General features: G+C 42.9%; 4 protein-coding genes across 8 annotated transcripts in view; 3 read left to right on the top strand and 1 right to left on the bottom strand.

The window, feature by feature from the left end:
• The window catches only part of LOC126563311 (LITAF domain-containing protein-like), a 317379-nt gene extending 317350 nt beyond the window's left edge, over positions 1-29 (top strand). The window contains exon 3 of the mRNA XM_050219943.1: positions 19-29. The gene's annotated coding sequence lies outside the window, so the exon portion shown is untranslated. The remainder of the gene's footprint in view (positions 1-18) is intronic.
• The window catches only part of LOC126561389 (tectonin beta-propeller repeat-containing protein), a 445867-nt gene that overhangs the window by 410147 nt on the left and 18089 nt on the right, over positions 1-17631 (top strand). The gene's annotated exons all lie outside the window — the stretch shown is intronic.
• LOC126562887 (transmembrane protein 70 homolog, mitochondrial) lies at positions 755-1596 on the top strand. Its single transcript, XM_050219485.1, has 2 exons — positions 755-1270; positions 1345-1596. The coding sequence occupies exons 1-2, from the start codon at positions 755-757 to the stop codon at positions 1558-1560; spliced, it is 732 nt and encodes a 243-aa protein (XP_050075442.1). The 3' UTR covers positions 1561-1596.
• LOC126561292 (cell adhesion molecule Dscam2) overlaps positions 8182-17631 on the bottom strand; it is a 127680-nt gene continuing 118230 nt past the window's right edge. For 2 of the 5 annotated variants that reach the window (XM_050217329.1, XM_050217330.1), the window contains exons 11-18: positions 14734-14853; positions 14136-14309; positions 11272-13635; positions 11048-11188; positions 10860-10979; positions 10509-10708; positions 9708-10009; positions 8182-8620 (exon numbers count right to left, since the gene is read on the bottom strand). In XM_050217329.1, the coding sequence (XP_050073286.1) occupies positions 8182-8620; positions 9708-10009; positions 10509-10708; positions 10860-10979; positions 11048-11188; positions 11272-13635; positions 14136-14309; positions 14734-14853 (3860 nt within the window). Of the gene's footprint in view, positions 8621-9473; positions 10010-10508; positions 10709-10859; positions 10980-11047; positions 11189-11271; positions 13636-14135; positions 14310-14733; positions 14854-17631 lie in introns of those variants that run through there. The other 3 variants (XM_050217333.1, XM_050217331.1, XM_050217332.1) reach the window with 2 other exon arrangements.

Below are 17631 nucleotides of genomic sequence, written 5' to 3'. Positions count from 1 at the left end.
TGCGCTTGGTGGAAACAACGGAAGCGGAAAACCCACTAGAAGGCACAGTAGTAGGACGAGTAGCACAACACTTGGCACAACCGAATTGTAAGCCGAGCTTGAAACAATTGAAGGTAAATAACCGGATTGTTGACGTATTTTTATAGAGAAACGAACGCTAGTGATGTACCGCTCAACGTTGATATGAAAGTTTCGGAACAATCCGCTCCGAGAGCGAGGAGCGTTCCGTTTCGTTAGTACAGGGTGACCCAAGCTTTTAGTCATTCAATGTTTTTGTTTAAAATTTTGTTGTAATGTATTATTAACTTTGTTTAACTGCTTGTATATTGTGTATTGAAAGCAACATTTTTGAATATTTTGCTTTTCTTTACTAAATTGATGAAAAAGGGCGAGATATTGAGGAATTTAAATTTAATATAATGAGATGTAATTTTATTTTTTTTCAATTTCTTGATTATCAAATTAATATATTTCAACTGGACTGTAAAATGAAACGAAAATAAAGGAAAAATTCTGAAAAAAAATTTGAATTTTTTTTAAAATCATATTGGTTGTCAATTAATCATCTAGCGACCACTGATGAACTAAACTTGAAAACATCCGATCCAACTATCGAGCTCAGCTGTCAATTTGACACAATAATAAAGATTATACAATTTCGGTCGTTCGTGTCCTTTGTGTTTGTGCCGCTGGTTGCCGGTAGACAAGAATCAGTTTTTATCGTTACACTAATATAGTAAAACACAAATTTAGCATGCATTCTCTGCGGTTGGTGCTGCCGCGTGCTGTCGGCATCGTTCGTGTGATGCCAAGCTACACTGCGGTTCGAGCACCAATGCACCCAATTTCGTCGGAACGTTTCTGTGAACTTCACAAACGGCTCGGTACAGCACTATCCGCCCGGACGCTGTGTACGAAAACAACACGTGCTGCTGGTGTTCCAGAATCAAACAAACCTACCGCAGATGAGAATCCGGCCGACAGAATATACTACGGAAGTCTGACGCCACAAATACGTGCGGTGAAGGTATTCTCGCTAGCCACCAGCATAGGTGGCATCGTTGCGCAACCGATTCTGCTCGAGCAAGCTAGCAAAGTAGGCGGCATGCCAATGATAGTGGCAGTTTGTGGCTTTGCCGGTTTTTTCACCTTTGTTACACCGATACTGTTGCATTTGGTAACGAAACGATACATCACAGAGCTGCATTATGACCCACAGAATCAACTATACACCGCTACCACGATCACGTTTTTCCTGCAGCGGGAAAAGGTAAAATATCCATTCAATGGAACTGCGCGTAAAAATTACTTTGCCTGTTTTAATGCAAATTTATATCATTTTAGACACAATTCAAAGTGGAAGATGTGACCGTGCCGGAAGTGGGCGGATTGTTTACGACATTTTTAGTGAAAAACAAAGCGCTCTTTGTGGACCCACAGCTATTCGCCGATCCTACACATTACATCAAAATAATGGGATACGACAAACCGATCGATTTCAAGTTTGAAGAAGCCCGAGGATCAAGTATTGGTGAGGACAAGGCAAAGAAAGATCGATAAGGTCGAATAAAGCGAAGCGATTGTTTAACGGTTAAAGTTTGGTTAAGTATTGTTTTGATATTTATCCAGAACATACATTTTGGGAGCTTTTGTCTTTTTATCAAGGTATTTCATTTTGTTCCACATTCTACTTGATTATAGTTGACCGTTGATAGTTGATAAACAATCTGTTACTTTAGCTTAGAACCATAAAGTTCTTCAACTTTACATTGTCTCTGAGTTATGAGAAGGCTAGAATGGATTGCGTGAAATTGAAAAGAAAGCGTATTTGTAAATGAGGCAATGAAAGATTAAAACTCATACAGATCGAGAAGGAATTTGAAGCAACAAAGGCAAACAGGATATTGATCATGACGTATGCGTCTAGTTAGGGGCAGCCCGGTGGTTGAGGCGACAGCGGCACCGGTCTGCAAACGGCGGGACCGGGGTTCAAATCCTATCCGGACCGTCCCCCCGTAGTAAGGACTGACTAACCAACTACGAGGTATTAGCATTAGCTTGTCTTGTAAGCCATTTCGATGAATGGACTCATTCCGCGTCAAGGATCGAGTAGAAGAAGGTCATATTGTGACTGCATAATTACTCTGGGGATTTGCAGAGGTGCTGGTGAAAGTAAAAAACGACCAGGAGTCTTAATTTCCGGTGGCCTCCGGTTAGGTAGAAGGAAACCCACGTTTTGTGGAGTTTGGCCAACAAAAAATGATTTTGGATATTTTCCAAAGCAACTTGATACTCAGTTTATCTTTCAATGCGCTGTAGGGTACGATCAAGACTATCAACGGCAGTTAAGCCAAATTTCCTGGGATTGGCGACCAAACAATGCCAGAGACGCAAGTACCATGAACTTAAATGCTTTCCAACAAGCACAGGCAAGAACAAACGGCATCAGCGTCGGCGAGGCACGTTGGTAGGGCGACAACGGTGCCGATCTTCACGCGGACCAGGACCTGGACTCAAATCAGGACCGTTCCCCCGTAGTGAGGGCTGACTATCGAACTACGTGATTTCATCAAGTCTAGTCAGCCATTAGATGACTGGCGTGACCGACCTTAGGAGATCATAAGGTCAAAAAGGAAATAAGAAGAACAATTTATAGGATATATAAAAGACAGTAAAAACGGAATAATTAAAGGACAGTATTATAGCATATAGCCTATCAGGCTTTTATACTTGAGGGAAAATACTAGCATAAAGGCAAGGATTTTCGTTAAAAGAAAGAGTTAAATATTTTAAACATTTGAAGCAGCTTTCAAAATGCTTCTTGACCAATCTTATAAGAAGAACATCAGAGCTAGTGTTGGGTCGTGAGTGAATAATAATCTGCATATAATCATATGTTTCGGTGTATGAGATGATCAGGTGAATTAAATACAAACAATGTCTTTTTTTTTATTAACACGTTACTTTTAAGTTTCTTTGTTTCCTGTCTTTTCTTTGCTTGTATGTTACGCACATTTGCATCCTATTGTGACAATTTTGCTGTATGATCCATTCTTTGTGTCGTACATTTAATTTAATGTTCACTTTATTTCCATATCTTTGTGGAATGTTTTGTTCAGCATGGGAACTTTTATCATTTCGTCCCTTTGTTTTGTTTTGATACCGTTAGACAGTGTTTTAATAGTTGAATTTGGGTTTGGAATTGTGTAGTCAATGATTATACACTACGACACTAAATGTCTGTTAGCTGAATGATGGCCTCACAATCTAGTGGAATTAGTTTCTTCGGGTAGTCCGGTTGGCTTTTATTTTGAGGTTTTACTTTGTGGGCATCACTGTTTGTTTTCGTCCCGTTTTTTTTTTTTTTTTTTTTGCTATTTACTGCTTTGAGGGAAAACAGAAGAAGGTCTGTTGGAATTATTTAGTACTGGCTCCACTATTGGCTACTTTTTTTTATATTGTGTAACGTACATCTCAATTATTATTTGATCGGTTTTTGTATTTTGCTTGCTTTGCTCCGACATCAAGTAACTTTGCACCTCAGCTGCGAGTTACATGCCCGTGTTCCACACTCTCCTAGTTAAATCTATATTTCTTTGTTCATTTGTAATCAATCGTAGCTGTTTCTTTACATTATCAACAGAAACATTCAATCTATCAGACACAACGAGATGGTTTAACCTTTTTACCGTCTTTGACTCCTTGCTGCCGTTTTCTGTTCACACATTTATACGTTTTTTTTTATACATATCTATTTATTACCTACAATATACCTTACATTTTGATGCGTCAACGCCCATTTGGACTCAGCCCACATTCGTCTGCACATAACTATAATTAAAAGTTGTTGCTATTAGGTTTCTTTTGTTCTGTTCGCGTTTGGTTTCACCGCGCACAATTCGTGTAGGGCAGTAGTTGATTTGTTCTTCATTTACGGTGTGAATTAATGCTTTTTGTTTGGCATTTTGTATGATTTTGTTAGTCATGTTAGCTTACAAGTACTACGGGCCCTGCTTTATTATTTAGTTTTCGTTTTTTTTTGTATTGTGTTTGTGTAAAAATTTGCTTTTAATTTTGATCACCTTTTTGTTTGTTTGTTGTTGTAGTTCATGTCTTTTTTTCTCATCTCTCACCTCTCCTAACAGATTTTTGCTTTGTTTGCACATACTATCCTAGTACGTATTTGTACAAATTGGCCGAAAAAGATATGCCGAAACGGTTTTGCTGTATGGCGTGATTTTTGCGGGATCGATGTAGTAACGGTTGTGTGTTGATTTTGTTCATGTTATTGCATTTTATCTCTATTTTGCAGCAGGTAGGGTCTTAATATCGCTTTTAGAAATCATAAAAAAAATAACTGGAAAAATAAGATTACTAGCAAAACGAAACATTATCAATGTAATTTTACTGGGTGCAGCGGGAAAAATGCGTAAATGATTAGGTGTCGCCAGAGCCGAATCTAGCCCTCTAACGGCCCTAAGTGCCGAATATTATGTGGTCGAAGGACTGTGGTGGATCAAGCTGTTTGAATGCGTTTGGCGGAATGGACATCGGAATACAACAGGCCATGGGGAGAGTGGTGTCTTTAATGTCCTGTGAAGACATCTTGCCACCAAGAAGCATCGTTGAATGTGCTGAGTGGGTAAGTGGGAAGGGAAGGGGAAAGATGCAATTGACAAGCTGCACCCTCCATCGTCTCTATTATGTGGACATTCAAACATCGCCACCCCTCTGCTGCGAGGCGCCTAATACGAGGCAGCTCTCGGGCCCCATAACGACCGCCTAACGCAATGACGGTAGTTTCGCGCCACGGGCAGGGGTCTTTGCTGGCAGCAGTGAAAAAACAATTCGTTTTGGACTTCAACTTGGGCCCCTTTCGAGGTGGGGCTCCACGCGGCCGCTCAGTCCGCTTATAGGGTCCAAGCGCAATAATGACTTATTTCAGTTAACTACTTTAGATTAATGCTTGTTCGTAGTCCTAATTCTAAACTTTTAAATCTTTTGATTACAGCATACATCTTTGAAAATCTCTAAGCGAGTAGGATTTCACATGACAGTAAAATAGCAGCTGTTAAATATAAAAAAAATCAATTCAATTCAATTATGCAATTTTGGTACATACGTTAAAGCACGAGATTGCAAACGATCGTACCCAAGCAGATTGTGAACTTTTAAAATACATACGTGGTCGCCGATGTCCAAAGCCCACATTTAAAAGACGTGTAATTCTCTGCAAGAGAAGACACAAAAAGTAGTTTGATCTGAGAAGACGTTGAAACCATAAATGCAATCAACAAAGTTGCAAAATATTGGTTTATCTTAGCCGAGACCTATCAGGTCGCGCCGGCCATCCCTTGGGTTACTAGACTTGCTGATTCTACGTAATTTTATAGTCAGTCCTGGATGGGATTTGAACCCTTATCCTGCCACGTGAAGATCGACACCACTGTCGCCTATGTTTAAAAATTCTCGAAATTTTTGAATTAAATTTGTAAAACCCATAAGGCATACAAAACAAATAAATAATATATAATAATACAAGTAACTAATTAAATTAAATTAAATTAAATGAAAAAAATAACTTTAAATGAGGTATGTGATTATGGTCTAACATTTGCGACCAAGATCCCACCTGTTGCCTGTGGTGTCTGATGCTTAACAAATTCATGGAACAATGTTTCTGAATGTGCAGCACATTGATTGGGAGAATTGTATAATTTACGTCCCGTGGACGATACTATGGTATATAAGTTATATCGCATTAAATATGAGTTGTCTGCTGTTTTGCATTCACTTCATTCCATCTACATACTGAATTGCTGTGAATAGGCTTGGTTTTGCTCATCAATAAATTCGTACAGTTCGATGTTTGGCCTTCTAACGTTTAGCTACCGGGTTCCACACACTTTATTTTTTGTTGGCTACGATTGGATTAAACTAACTTTATCTTATGTAACGGGGTAATTATTTGTGCATGAGCTTCCTGGTGAATTATGTCTACCGTTAGACATAGGTTGTTCTTCCTTTCCTCTAAGCAGCGTATGTCTGTAAACACGACTAATCGACATATAAATTCCTGACTTTCGAAGGTATTTAACAAGAGTACATAGTATAAAAAAAAAATCGCTATCCAATTCACACACAATAAACCAACATCCGAAATGGCCGGACGAAACGTACAATGTCCGTGCCAAATGATTGAGTTCTGGTAGCAAAAAAAAAAAAAAGCAGCAGTGTGTATAGAAAAGCATATGTCTGTAAAAATTGAAGTAGCAAAGAGTAGCAGTAAATAATACCGTTTACTGTAACTATTTATCCCGATCTTCATTTGCATTGAGCTTGGAATGTTCATCGTTTCATTGGCACAAAAGCCGCTAGTAAAAAATATAACAAAAACATATTAAAAAACTTGCCAACAGTTGTCTGCACAACATGGCTTTGGGTGTTTACCTTCGTTTCTATTTTTTGTTTTTTGGTGCTAAAACAGTATTCGCTGTGTCTTGCTTTTGCAACGTATATTTGAAAGTAGTTTCCTTGTCTATTACGTTTATTAAAGGGCAAAAAGAAAAACGTTGCTGTATCTTGATCTACATCTCTAATGTACGCAGGAAGAATTCCATCGCTCAGGGTTAAGAACCAATACGAGATTGACATTGTGTAGTCACTGAACGGATTTTTTGTAATGCATTTTTCCTAGTCTACGTACGGATGTTTGCTACTACGCACTACGCGCTCCTGCTTGCAAATCGCTCAAAGCCTATAGCTGTTGGCCATTTTGTAAATTTGATTGTGGTATACACGCTCCCGCTCTGGTACCCGCTCTATCGAACAAATCCTTAGCTCCCGTGTCCCGTGACCCTGCACACCGCACTTAAGGGGACACATCGGACACTCACGGGCAACCATATATGTACTGTAATGCAAGCATTCGATGCATTATCGGCCGCCCTGTTCTGCGATTGTAGCGGATATTCGAATGGCAAGAGAGACAAAGGGAACTGACTACGGCTTCACTAAATGTGTTCACCCGTGCTGGACGAACAACAGCAGCACGCGAAACAGCTAAGGAACATACCAGTTGGATCTCAATGAGAGACGGGTTTTTGTTCGTGGTTTTTGCTAGTTGCTCGCATATTTTACGTCTGGCACCGTACTACTAACTGCTGCCTGTTTTTAAAAGTTAAGAGTGTAGTGGTGATGAAAATTCAGTCTTTATACACAGATTACAAAATCCTTGCAGTAGTACTAGAAGTAGTTGTAGTTAGTAGTGTTACTTTGAATCGTTCATTATCGTGCATCGTTTCAATGCATGCGACTCCTCTGCGGGTCCAATAATTGTGCCCTAGCGAAATGAACACCCTCGATAACTGAGGATAGGGAGAAGAGATACAATTTTCAAACCATGTCTAGAGCACGCTGGCGCCTCGAAAGTTAACGGCCAATCAAATTGGGTAGCATTTAGTAATTAGTTCTATACACCGATAACGTAGTTAAAGCTTTTTTTTTGTTTTTGGGACTTATACAGTAGGTACGAAGGCAACGAATAAGAGCAAAGGAAGTACTATTGGCACACGCGTTATCAGGTTTGTAAACAGACTAGAAGTAGTGTGGCGTAGGAAAACACAATAGTTGCCATTTTCAAAAAAAAAAAACATTTTGCTCGCGATCCTCGCACACTGTAGCTGACGTGACGCACCAATAATTGTCTAAGATGCATTTGTCCACGTATGAACTAGGTAAGATTTAGTTTTGACACTAGCCTAGCCTAAGAAATGGTTGATGCTTGCATCACTAGAGCTGCATGATCTCTTGCAACCTTACCTGTGTTGAGTTGTTGTTAGTGTATAGTGCAAACGTTCGTTTAGTGTATATAAAACATTATCTAGTTTTGATTGAGTGCTCCACCAGTGCACACTGTGTATATCGGTGGTAGCAACCGGGAATAGTGTGGAAAAGGTCACTGTCTAAAGAGCTACAGAAGATGTGATGCATTGATGGGGCACGCTAGTAGTTGTTCGTTCATTACCCTACTCTACCTCATGACCGTCTAGCACGTGCTTTGTGGGCTTCTTATACAATTAAAACGGAATAAACCTCATCACTTCTCCGGCATGCAACGGGTTCCCATTTTGATTTTGGATCTTCGTCGTCCGTGCAGTCCGCAAACTCTAACTAGCGGGTTTATACCGCGATCGAGTAATCGGATGGATGCCCGGTCGGATTGCCACCGGCGGTCCCGCTCATGATGCTACCAACGATTCCACTGTTGCCGTTGTTGTTATTGTTGTTGTTGTTGTTGCTTCCGCTGCCATTATTGTTGTTGTTGTTGTTGCTGCTGCTGCTGTTACCATTGGCCCCACCGGTAGCACCGGCGGCAGTGCTGTTGCTCTGGTTCGGTCTCGACCAGAGCGATGAACGCATGCCCAGCTTGAGCTTCTTGATTGTGTCAATGTCACACTCGGCCTCGGACAGCTCGATCCGGTCGGGCGTGCCACCCTCGATCGGGACCTGATGGAACAGGGGACCACCGCCCGGTGCACTACCGTCCGGCAGATGGAGCGGTGTCAGCAACGATCGCATCGTACCCCGGGGCATGTAGATGTGATGCGTTTGACTTTGACTTTTAAGTAGTTAGGTTTGTGTTTGAAGGATCGCCGCATGTGTAAAGTGGGGTTCCGAATTATTGTACATCAAATTGTCAGTGCATTCGTTTTGTTTTGTTTTAAGATTCATTTATCATAGCCATAGCAGTAAGCGAATTTACAATCGTTTGGTTTTGATTATTTAATTTTTGAAGTTTTTGAGAGATGACGCAACAACAAACAGGTGATGAGTAGGCAGTAGTAGTAGTAGTAGTAGTGGTAGTAGTAGTAGTAGAAGTAGTGGTAGAAGTTGTAGTTGTAGTAGTAGTAGTTGGTATCGAAACCGAGAAGAAGGTAGAGTCGTTTTAGTGATCAATTGCTATGCGGAACGATCATATATTGTAGGTTTTGATGATGAAGGGATGTGGTGGTGATCATGGTGAAGGATGTGTATACTTTTTTGGTTTTGACTACTATATTTTCTGGACAAGTGACACAGGTGTGTTAGTGACGATAGGTGGCACTGTGTTGATCGTATCCAACTACATCTTAGCTAGCTGCTCTGATCAATCGATTTGCTCTTCAGGCACCATTTTTTTTTGTTAGCTTTCATCTCAGTTTTGTTTTTTTTTTCGTATGATCAATGGTACGGAGCCCTTTTTTGCGGATAATTTTTTTTTTTTGGCGAGACAGTTTTGGTGCTACTGCTGCTGCTGATGCTGCTGCTGTTGCTGCTTGTACTCTAATGTGATAACAGAATATCCTTGCCTAATCAGTCGACTAACTTTCGATTTGGTTTCGATTTAGCAGATTTCTTAGTAGCTATATGCATAGTTTCAACAAGTTGAGCGCCGTGATGCTCCTTTCCTTGTGCACCGCTGGGTATGGCCCAGCGCGCACTCACATGCACACCCATTTCATCAACAGTTGGGAGACAGACGAGAGTTGGTGGAGCCGATTGTTCTACTACTGTGTATGGGACGAAACTGGGACGGCATGCGGGGAAGTTGTATCGGGACGTTATCGTTCTGGCAACTACTACGGGGTGACGCTAGTGGTGACTGAGCTTTGGAGGGCTTGTGTCTTGGTGTGGTGTTAGTGTTATGAAGGTGAAGATGATGGTACCTTGAACGGCCACGCCGAGGTAAGGACTTTTGTTCGGACATCGGCGATAAATCGGACGATGTGCTCGATTGCGTGCCGTGATATATGAGACCTGGAATAGAACGCATATAGTGGTTCGGGTTATAGCCGTGGTCGCCTGGGCCGCCAGCTGCCACGTCCAGTTCCTTACTGTGCTTCATCTTCGCGTCCAGCTGGTTGGACGATTCGGTTCTGCTCGACGTTAACTGATCTGGGTCCGAATCTGACTCCTCGCTTTCGGGTTCCGTTTTGCGCGAGTGTCTTCGGCGGCCCTTGGACGAGTTCTGCAGCGAAGCACACGGGAAGGAAAGAGTTGTTAGCATCATTACGCCTTACACGGTCACACCCGTGCTGGTTAAGTGTATGGTGTTGCGCATGCCACTACTACACCTGGCCATGCTACACAAATGTCAAACTAAAGCAGTAACACATAACGCTACCAAACTGAGGTCGAAACAAACCGCAAACGCAACAAAGGATGAGGAGAGGAGGAGGCTTGGGATAGGCAGCTGGAAGCAGAAACGACAGTACACGCGCGTACCGTGCCTATCTGTGTCTGCTAATGTTTCTGTGTTTAAATTTGAATTTCTTCTTTTGTCCGGAATACTAAAGGGTTGAACAGGAATGGAAGGGATCGCCAACTCATTAATCGTTACCATCAAATCAAATCACAAACACAAACCCATTGAACCAAAAAAAAAAGAAGCCATTCAATAGCCAATCAGTGTGTGTGTGTGCTTGTACGTGTGTTTATGTCGGGATAGAAGAAGTAAAAAAACGCACAATATTGTAGTATGGTGATTGATTGTGAAGTCTCAGTACCGCTGCTGGTGGTGGCGAGGCACAACCCTCGGTCATGGCGCGTTCATGGTACATGAAAGAATGGAGCAATGTGTTTGCTGGTCCGCTGTGGTGTGGTTGGGCAAGCGTGCTAGCTTCCGAAAGCTGGAACGTAGCATACGGAGAGATATCTTCGGATGTTTCTGAAAGCAATACGAAAAAAATGGCGAAACCTTAGTAATTGAAGTGCTATATGATCGATGGACAAATGATTAAACGGTTAACTTTATCGATTGATTTGAATATTTACAAAATCCAAAACAATAGGGGCATTACAGGATTTACACTACTTACCTGGTATTTTGTCACCAGCTTGCAGTGCTACCTTATGAATCGTAGCATAGTAGCGATCCCGTTGTGCATCGGTCGTTTGCTGACTTTCCATCGTGTCCTTTCGCTGGCGGCCTCTTTGACCTGATCAAATTATTCGATTACGTTTACAACCTTTTAATATGACGAAATAAAATCTTACGTATACTTACGATATTTGTAACAAACTACTGTAAACGCGATGCAAATGATGGTGGCGGTGATAGTGATGATGATTGGTATCAGGAGTTGAATATTGTTATAAAAAATTTGAGAACGATGTCCTCTTTGTACTAGTTCTGGTGGTGGTGGGTCTGTAATGCAAAGGAAACAACAATTACAGTCACTGTAAGCGATCACGTTTCAATGTTGGGCGCCCAGTTGTTTGTCACTGTACCTCCGTCTTTGGTGAGCGTCCAGAACGTATATTCGGCATTGGTCGAACCGGCTACGTTGTGTGCCTCCATCTTTAACCGGTACATGGTCGACGGTAACAGTCCGGACAGTGTGAAGCGTCGCTGCGGTTTGAGCGCATTCGATACCAGATGCCACTCGTCATCCAGCCCGGTGGAAACGGAACGATACTGCAGCACAAAGTACATGATCGGACAGCCATTGTCGGGCCATCCATTTAACCGGAGCACGACGGAGGTTGAGTTCGGTGCAATTAGTACGGAGTCGGGCGGTATGCCCGGTGGTTGGCCTTGTGTTTTTACGTTCAGCGTGGTGCTGGCGGAGGACGAACCGATCTTGTTGTGTGCCACCAGGTACACCTGATAGGTACTGCCGCAGAACAGTCCCTTAAGATCGTGGCTAGAGGCGTGCCGGGATAGTTGCATCTCCTCGAGATTCCCGTGCACTCGGCGGTAGTGAAGCGAGAATGCTGTGATCGGCGCATTACCGGTCGAACCGATCTTCCAGTGCAGTAGGATGCTGCTAGATGTTGCACTAGTTACATACAGTACCGGTGGTCCGGGAGGAACTTGTACGAGCAGATTGTGCGTTAGTCGGTCCGTACCGATACCGTTGTCCACCTGGCAGGTGTAGTTACCGGTGTCACTTGTCTGCAACATCGTGACTATAATTTCACCAGAATCGAGCAGTTGAATGTTATGCTGTGTGCCGGGACGTAACAGCGTGTCTCCTTTGAACCACTCGCGTCTCGGCTGTCCGACGGCCATGCAGTTTAGCGACGCAGACGACTTCCAGGGACGTATGGTAAGTCCGCCAAACGAGACGATCTTAGCCGGGACACGGTTTGACGTGAGTTGGGAAACGACACGTGAGCTCTTGCCTTCACCAACTCGCGTTGAGGCCGATACCCAGAACTGGTACTCGGTGTGGCTTTGCAGCTGTTTCGCTTCGAAATGGTGCTGGTGAGCTTGTAGATTACGTTTGTCGTTGTTCAACTCTTCCCTGCCATTAACAGCGCGCATGTAAAGGTTGTACTTCGTTATGATGCCGTTTGGATCTCGCGGAGGAAGCCAAGACACGTAAAGCGATGATGGTGAGCTGATCGCGATCTTGATATCTGCCGGTGCTTCGGGCGCATCTTCGTCCGTGTGGCAGAAAGAAGGCGGAGAAATCACACCGTCTCCCATGCGAGTGTATGCCAGCACCTGGATGCTGTAGTTGGAGAACTTTCTCAAGTTTGACAGGTGTATCGTCAACGAAGTGGTCTTGCGCGTTTCCATCTCACCACTACTGATGGCATCCTCGGTGGCACACTCATAGAATACCTTGTAGCCCTGCAGAAGTCCGTTCGTATGGTGTGCTTGTGGCGGTTGCCAAGACACCTGAATTGAGGTGGAACTTTGCGCCATGCAACGGATGTCCTCTGGTGGTTTGCTCGGTACATCTTCCATCGTTTGAGCGGTAACTGGTTCGGAAAGTGGACCGGGTCCCACCTGATTAAATGCCTGTGCAACGATGGTGTAGCGCGTGTATTTGGCCAAATTGCCTAGCAATAGCTCGCCGGTACCGTCCTCACCATCGCCCGAGATGGAGGTGAAGTTGTAGCTGTTAGTGGTGGCATGCATCGAACGGTAACCGATGTTGTAGCCTTGTATTTCGCCGTGCCGCAACTCGTACGACGGTGGCATCCAGCTGATAAGTATTTCGGTGGAGGAGATTGGTCTAGCGCCGAGATTGAGCGGCGGCCCGGCCGGTCGTTGCGGGTCGGTTTTGATGAACAGCTCCTGACTCGGTGAGCTCCGGCCGGCTGGTCCTTCGGCGATAATTCTGAACACATAGTTGGTCGCTGGTTTGAGGTTCTCGATGATGGTCGAATAGGCGGGCGGATCGGATATCTCGATGTACTGCCACTGTCGATCGATCTCACGGTACTCGACAATGTACTTGGAAACTTCCGCAGCGTCACCACCGCGCGGTTGCCACTTCAGATTCACCACACGGCTTGAGACGGTTGCGGCTTCGAGTGAGGAAGGAGGTTGTGGCGGTTCTTGTACCTGTAGCTGTACCAGCTGCTGATCACGACCGTAAAGATTGCTGGCTTGACAGAAGTACGCACCGCTATCGCTGCTATCCACGTTCGAAATTTGCACTTCGGCCGAAATTCCTTCCGGTGTGGCGTCTTGTTTAATGGAGACGCGATAGTTCGTCGATGGGTTCAGTTCATGTTTCCCGTTGCGCAACCAAACAACGTTGATTGGTTTATCACCTTTCACCTCACACTGCATGATTGCTGTGTCACCTTTCTTCACGGTGACCATCTTGGATTGACCGGCAAAGTAAGGGGAAGCTGAAAAAAGAGAGAGTGTTATTCAAATTGTGGGGTTTACCGTTAGTAGGCACAACATCGCAAATGGTGATCGTATTCTTCGTGTTAGGCTTTACAATATCTGGATGTTTTCATCTGATTCCTGATTTCTGAGACAGAACATGCGAAGTTCATACCAATGCTAGGTTCTGCGCAAGATTAAATGGACTGTGTGTAGGTATAACAGGACGCTTTCACTGAACAGCTCAAGAGGACAAATCGGAAATATAACTGGTTAAAAAATTGCTGAAATATGCTTGGATTGTTTCTTTACAGGATTCCCTGTAAAATATCCACTTCTTCTTGAGCAGTGTCCAGCAATAGCTCGAACATGATTGGCTACTCTTCGAGATTCTGTTTCCAGCGAAGGAAGAATTGATCTGTAAACAATGTGATTATTGCCAATTCCAGCTTCCAACTAGCCAAATATGGCGCGTAATTTAGATCCAATAAAATTATTCCCGACACTAGGCAATACTTACAGTTGACCTTAAGTTGAATAACTTTCCCGATGCCGGTTCCTATGCCGTTGTTTGCCTGACAGAGGTAAAAACCCTCCCTGTCTTCCTTGACGTGCTGCAGCAATAGCGACCCGTTGGCAAGAAGCTTCGTATACGGTCGCTCCCGTACCTCCTCATAGTCACCGGATTTGCTTCCTTAAGGCGTTGAAAAATAAGTCACACCGAGTCAGCAGCGGGAAAGGGGGAACGTAAAATAAACACAGATTACGGAATGGACGGAAGAGTGAAATTGAGTTATAATGAGTTCCCGGTGTATTTTGCCCTCCCCTTCTATGCCCTTCCCTACAGGCAGCACCAAAATTTGCACGCCTTGGGCAGTACTTGGTTTGGCAAAAAAGGGAAAACTGATGTTGATGGAAGTGATTTACGAGCAGGTCCCGAAAGTGTGGGGACCTTTTCTGTGTTAACCAAGCACTAGCTTAAGGGATGGGAAGAAAAAAACCCGGGAACCACGATAAATGCTGTCCCGTACTCGACGACCCCAATGTCTACGAAAACTTGAGCAGGACCAACAAAAAAAAAAAAAAAACGGCGCTCTTGATCGTCCCAAATCACTCACCTGTTGCTTTCTTCCAAAGAATCGTCGGAACGGGGACTCCCTGAGCCTGGCAGTGAAGCATAATATGGCGGTTCCGTTCGACACTCACGTCCGTCGGCTCAACTACCCAACGGGGTGGAACTGCGTGGCAGACACACCGTGGAAAGTAGGACGATTTTATCCGTTCCATTGAGTACGGGTTTTCGGTTGTGGTCGTGGATGCGGGAGGTAATTTCGCAGGAACCAACGAGTGGCCCCACCGGGTGTCATGGAAAGTGTGCGGGGTAAAAATGACACAACCGAGTGTGCGTTACCGAGTTGGAAAGTACAAGAGAGAAAGAAAGAAGAAACCCCAACCGGTACCAGTGCGCGGCGGTGCCGGTAAGTGGCGGAAAGAAAAGTTTATCGTTAGTGGAAGGCGAGCAAAAGAGGCAAACCTTTGCCGTAGCAAAAGTTGTTCGTAGATTTTCGATCATGTTTTTCTCGGGCAAATGGTGCAGGGTTTCTTTTTTTTTGGGGGAGTTTTGGGTGACGGAAAATGGTTACAGGCAGGCCGGGACAGTGTCGATCCCGACGATGGAACCGGGGGAATGGCTTGCTCTGGCTTTTGTTTATTGTTGGTTTGCAAAGTGGTAGTGATATATTTTGTTAAATTTTGGTACAGCATTATTTCTATCCGACCGGGGTCGGGTGGAAGATTAGTGCAGGTGCGGTGCGGGTGCAATAAATGGTGGACTGCTATTTTGCCTCTGCTCTAGCTATAACGGCAGTTTGAAAGCGAAAAATCATAAACACGTAACATACACACACACACACAACACAAGCCTCTAGAAGATGGCTCCGGATAAGCGAAATAGAAAATAAACGAATCGAAACTTTTCTTCCTCAAGTATTATGACATATTCAAAGCAAAGCTACAAGTGTACTCGGTTTGTTTTCTCTTGATCGGTTTGACATCTGTTTTAGTGTTTTTTGTTTGCTGTTGTTTTCGTTCGCTCGTCTAGCCAGAAAAGCCCTTGTGAAACTTTCTTGACCGTACCGGTGGCGAAAAGTTATTCTTTACGGTATTAGCACTGCATGAGAATGGCATAAACTTGATCGGGTAGAACAGCATCTATTGGCGATGCGGGTTGTGCTATTGATTTCCAGACTGTAATAGAGCTTCAGGGACAAGAAGTTTAGTATGTTGTAGATACGGTTTTTTTTTTATCTTGTGATTTTTATCATGATTTGGCGATTGGTATTGATACGAGGAAAATTATTTAAAACTTGAAGCGAAAAAAATTAAGCATAAAATAAAAAAAAAGTTGACAACAGTACCATTGTTTAGGTATACAATATACGGAGAGCAAAGAACGATGATAGTTAAAAGGATAATTATTTTGAAAGCAAACAGGCAATATACTTTGGTTATGGCGGCAAACATTGCAATAGAATTCTGGTTTTTACGACACTTAGCATTTCTTTGCGGTTGTATGCGCACGATAATGGGCAACAAGTTCTACATGCACGGTGATGTATTTTACGAGTTACAGTTATGCCAATTACCTACTGCGGGCCAGTTTATATTCTTGTGGACGTAAGCATACAGTGCAGGAAGCTATAATTTCACTAAAAGCTGTGGCAATAGCTTGTAGCATCGTTTGACATTTTATGGGTTATATTAAATGCAATTAACGTATTTAATAAGACCCCAAATTGGTACCCTTCGAATAGTTTGATACTGGATAAGTGAAAATTTAGAAACAAAAGGGAATCGCTCATTGAAATCTGTAACGCATTAAATATTCGAGACAGGTTGTACTTTTATTCTTATTTGACTATGAAAGAGTTGTTTGTTATTATAATTTAAAACATAAAGTTATCTACCCTAATGCGACCTGCATAAGTGTATAAAAAATATAACAATCATTAACGAAAATCTTTACAGAAAACAGTAAAAATTTAAGATTTAAGATTATTTAAGCTATTGTTGAGATCAAATGCGTTATTTACAGTAAGATAAGATGTAATCATATTTGAAAGAGGATCGTTAATTCTTCAATTTTCAATTCTTAATAGGAGGCTTAAAGTAAAATTTCTCAAGAATATGTGAAGCGGCGTCTATGTATTTGCTAACAGACTTACGTAAAAAAATGCACTGAACCGTCTTTCGCCTGTGTTTGAGGAATTCCAGTCCGAATAACAGACACCTAGTACTGGTTTGCTGGTAATTAAGTTGTACTAATACATATAGCTCAATAGTAAAACTGAACTAATGCAGCTCAGTAAATTTCTGTTATATTATTTTCGTCGGTCATACCAACCATTTCAATCGACGGTCGCCTATTTATTGAAAGAACAATTGCCTGAAGTGTTTACTTTTGGACTCTACGTCTTCGAGAGGTAGCCAACCAACCTGCCTTTCTGGCTTTCGTTGACTTTATTTTCTCCGTTGCTGGGTTGTCAGTCTAGCTTAAGGAGAGTCGACCTTGGATTCGATTTCCACTGCTCTTAGCAGAACAAAGTGTTGCGGGTAGTTTGGACGCTGTCGAAGCAGTGATTTTTGAGGGAACTGTTCGCGATGGAAGGCCCAAAATATTTCAAGAGGATGAATTGACAACTTTGCCCGAAAAAAAAAATCGCACCCTAACACAAAATAAGCTTTCTACGATACTCTCTTAGTGTCCCGTAAAGTAATCCGTGAAGTAGAAATGGGAAGCTCCGACCATTTGCCGGATCGGATCATGTAGGAACGCTCTGAGGTCGGAGCCGAGTCTGGATTATTATTTCGAGCTCCGGTTTAATTTTTCGTATTATTTTTCTATGTATCCGTTTTCCATTTCCACCAGACGGGGGGTGGGGGGGGGGGGTGTTTCCGAAGGTAAAAGTTCAATAATAATTACATTCCTAACCTTTCAAACTCCTAAATAAAAAGAA

The sequence above is a fragment of the Anopheles maculipalpis genome, chromosome 3RL (assembly GCF_943734695.1).
Source record: "Anopheles maculipalpis chromosome 3RL, idAnoMacuDA_375_x, whole genome shotgun sequence".
Classification (NCBI taxonomy): domain Eukaryota; kingdom Metazoa; phylum Arthropoda; class Insecta; order Diptera; family Culicidae; genus Anopheles; species Anopheles maculipalpis.
Note: the sequence above shows the minus strand (reverse complement) of the source record. Positions and strands in the feature narration are given on the sequence as shown.